The sequence below is a fragment of the Gavialis gangeticus genome, unplaced genomic scaffold, assembly GCF_001723915.1.
Source record: "Gavialis gangeticus isolate Ggan-Ray unplaced genomic scaffold, GavGan_comp1, whole genome shotgun sequence".
In the NCBI taxonomy this organism is placed as follows: Eukaryota; Metazoa; Chordata; order Crocodylia; family Gavialidae; genus Gavialis; species Gavialis gangeticus.
This window is the reverse complement of record NW_017729016.1, coordinates 6,051,122-6,054,910: the sequence shown is the minus strand read 5'-3', so window position 1 is coordinate 6,054,910 and position 3,789 is coordinate 6,051,122. Positions and strand designations below refer to the sequence as shown.

The 3,789-nt window shown below is 38.3% G+C and overlaps 1 protein-coding gene across 7 annotated transcripts in view; it reads left to right on the top strand.

Moving 5' to 3' along the window:
• ARHGAP17 (Rho GTPase activating protein 17) overlaps positions 1 to 3,789 on the top strand; it is an 89,633-nt gene that overhangs the window by 40,383 nt on the left and 45,461 nt on the right. For all 7 annotated transcript variants that reach the window (XM_019512765.1, XM_019512771.1, XM_019512769.1 and 4 more), the window contains exon 2: positions 3,094 to 3,133. In XM_019512765.1, coding sequence (XP_019368310.1) covers positions 3,094 to 3,133 — 40 coding nt within the window. The remainder of the gene's footprint in view (positions 1 to 3,093; positions 3,134 to 3,789) is intronic.

Genomic DNA, 3,789 nt, shown 5'->3' with positions numbered 1-3,789 from the left:
GTGTGTGTGTGTGTGTGTGTGTGTGTGTGTGTGTGTGTGTGTGTGTGTGTGTGTGTGTGTGTGTGTGTGTGTGTGCGCGACCATGTGGATTTCTTAACTTGAGCACAACTACTGAAAGAACTGTTATACCTGCAAAAGGGGAAAATTGGACCTTTCCATGTAATGTTTCAGTGGTGATGGTCATGTTCATATATAGATGAACTACTAAAACGTGTGTGTACACCTCTAGTAAGAAAGAAGATTCCTTTAAATTATTTAAACTAATTTTGACTACAAATTACATTACCTGAGGTGTATTGGCTACTGTATTTCATAGATTTGTAAACTGGAAGGTGTTCTACTTTGTCAGAAGTGAAGTTTCTCAAGGCCTGGGTCTTAAATCATGGCTTTCTGTAATGAAAAAAAAAATTGTAGGTAGCAAATCAGCTGTTGAAATTAGCTTCTTGTTAAATGTCTGTGCCAAGACTATTTTAAAAAATGTTCACATCCTTAGTACAAAACCTAGTAGTGTTCAATCAGAAGCAAGTTCACCATGTGACACTAAAACTAATAAGCAGAAGAATGATTTGTTGCAAAGCAGAGATGCGAGTGAAGAGCTGGATGCTGACTCAACACCATCCTTCATAACCTTCTAATACAGCATGGTGCGCACCTCATTAACTGTAGATTTAACTAGTAGAAACCAATATTTAATGTGGTGTTTAACAGTTCACAAAGAAAAAATCTTTATCAAACTTAACAATAGGTTGTCTTATGGCTGTATGTGTTGGGAGACGTCCACACTTTTGTACAGGAGGCACCCTGAAGTATACTGAGTGGCCCTTAAGCTAAAACAGCTTCAGTTCAACCCCTTTTTCTAGAGCTTTGCTTTATAATCTGCAGTTTTAGGCCTGTCATTCAGTGATCCATTGCAGTCCAAGTTGTGTGTAAAAATGAGGTTGCAGTTGGTTGTGTTTTATGTGAAACGATGTGCTTCTCATCTGTCTGCTCATTTTGGGGATACTTGGACCTACATGGCATACATAGCTAAACTGATGGACTGTTTCATGGGTGTCTACTTAGCGTGGGCACAAACAGATAAAAATTAGGAGAGACTTAATAAAACATGAATTTAAACTCCTATGTGATCTGGCAGCTCAGGCATCTGCTTTTCTTGTTGGAAGGGGGACTAAGAACAGAATTGTATCTAAAAATATCTGTAGAAGGTTTGAAAACAATAGCTCCATTCAGTTACTTGAACCCCATTTCTGAAGGAGTTTTTTTCCAAACAGCTGATTCATAGTCTTCAGAAATACTGAGTCGTCATCTCTTTAGAGACCAGTGATGCATCTTATAGGGCAAAATTTGGTCTTTTACAAAATTTCAGAAGTGTTTGTATAAACCAGTCTGTACATATAACACTTTGTTCCCATAGTGACATGTGGTGGCCCAGTGTACTTGTACCAAATAAGTTAGCTGACCTTTGTAATTAATTTAATGTTGGTGTGTAAAGTACAAAGACAATAACACTCTTAAGAACATCTGTTGAGAACAAAAAGGAACCCTAGTTATTGGAGCACTCTAGGCTACAAAGTTGTTCCCTAAGGTTTTCAATAGGTGTTTGCACCTGGTCTTATCTCAGTTTTAGCCCTTTTGATCAGTTCATCATTTCCCTGCTGGAAAACATCAGCCAGGTTCATGCCTGTTTTCCAAGGAAAATTAATGCTTGAATCTTGTATGCATGTAACTCTTGCCAGAAAGGTGGTAAACCTCTAGCTTTTGCCCTTTTATTGCTACCAGAAAGGATTTAAATGGTAACTTCTCTACAGTATTGAGTTCTAAGTGTTCATAGAGGTTTTGAGTATTACCTTAAGATGAATTTTAACACTGTTAGTCCAAGACAGATAAGTCGCCATGAAATTGGAATCATATACTTTTTGGCAGTTTGGAGGTGTCTTGTGTGTTTAACTGATGGATAGTTTCATAGGAGGTGAATCACTGTTATGGGTAAGTACTCAGCAGGACAGAACAGAAGGATAACAAATAATACCATATTTTCTTGTGTACAGCATGCCTGGGAATATAATATACACCTTGTTTGTGAAAGGCAGAATGAAGAGAAAAGATCTTTCCTTGCAATAAGCAGCTGAGTAGCTGTTTGTCTCCCAGATTTTACTTTCACATTTGCCCAAATAAGCAGAAACGATTCTTACCATATTTCTTACAGGTCACGTGCACCACAGTTTCCAGCAGCTGTTGGTGGGGGGTGTTGCATGCAAGTCTCTATGTGGCAAAATGTCAATATTGTCTTTTATAGAGCAGATGTTTGGCAAAAGTGAACAATGCTGGTTAGGTCCCTTGACTTGCATAATCCTAAAACATGACAGTATAAAATAAGATTTATTCTAGCACCTACTAAGAAATGTGAAAGAAAGTAGCTTGGATTCTTTTTGCTTATACATCTACATTGTGAGTATTCAAGGAAAGTGTAGTTACTATAGACTGCTCACTGAAAGTGGCAGCTATCAGCACAGCAGTGTTAAGTTAATATGTGAATTAAACATACACTGAACTAAGGCTCTTACTAAATATCTCCACATGGAATACTATTAATTTCTGGTCACCCTGCCTTGAAAAGACAGCAGCAGCAGAAGGAATCCAGAGATTTATGGCAAACATGAAAGGCAATGGGAAACCATTTCATGAAATGGTGAAAAAGTGGGACTATCAAAGAAAGGACAGTAAAAAGAGAGAGCCTTACTGTTTCTCCTAATGAATAATATGAAATAGGCAAATTGAGTCGTCCTATTTACTTGTTTTTCCCACGCTCGTGTGGTAGGTTTGGAACGCCAGGCATGTGAGAATTTCTGTATAATCTGAGTAATCTTCGGCATGACACAAGAGGTGAAGGATTAATCCTGAGCAATGCAGTGTGTGTTGCGTGTTGGAACGATGGTCACGAACCTCTGGCTGGATCGTAGTTTACACGTGGGGTGACCTCTTCTGAATTGGTTCCTAGCTCTAACATTTGTGTGGGTTGTTTTTGTCTTAGCTTTGCCTTTTTTATTTGATTATTCTTCTAATACTTACTGCTGCTTTTCTTTTCTTTTCCAGAGCTGAAAAAACAGAAGTCCTGAGTGAAGATCTGTTACAGGTACTAAACTCATTTAATGCACATCCTTTAAATGTTTCTTTATATGTGCTGCTTGTGAAATGGTTTTAAGATTACAGGACACAAAGTAGTGTTTGTGGCTTGGTCTGTTCCCTCAGTCTGTGGGAAGGCTGTGATACAACTTAGTTTCTCTTCTTATTTATTGAGACATGTGATGAACAAAAGAGGATTTGAAAGCTGAAGCATATTGAGCAGAGATCCAGGCTGAAAATAAAGACACTAAAGCCTTGTACTGAGCAAATGGTTTTACAGTATGAGTTTTTGATCAATTTTAACTGAAGAATTGCTTTCCTCATGAATTTTGGGGACAATTTTATAGGTGTTTGGGGGGGGGGTGATTGAGTATGGGAGGGGGAAGGCTATAATTTTTCTGTCCAGTGTTCTTTCCTGATAATTTCATGAAAAAGTTGACTGATATAGGAAGCTGTGTAAATACCTGTTGGCTTTCAGACCCCCCAGTAATGCCAGCAACCCTAATAAAAACCCCTTTGGAGTTGCAAATAAGCCCTGGTCTGCTGCTGATTTTAAAGTTTATGCAGTAACGGTCCTCGTAGTTGTTGTGCTAATAAATTGCTGTAATCTGAGTTGCAATGGAAAATACTCCCAAAAGGTGCATCACTTGTACCTGGTTTCTTTTT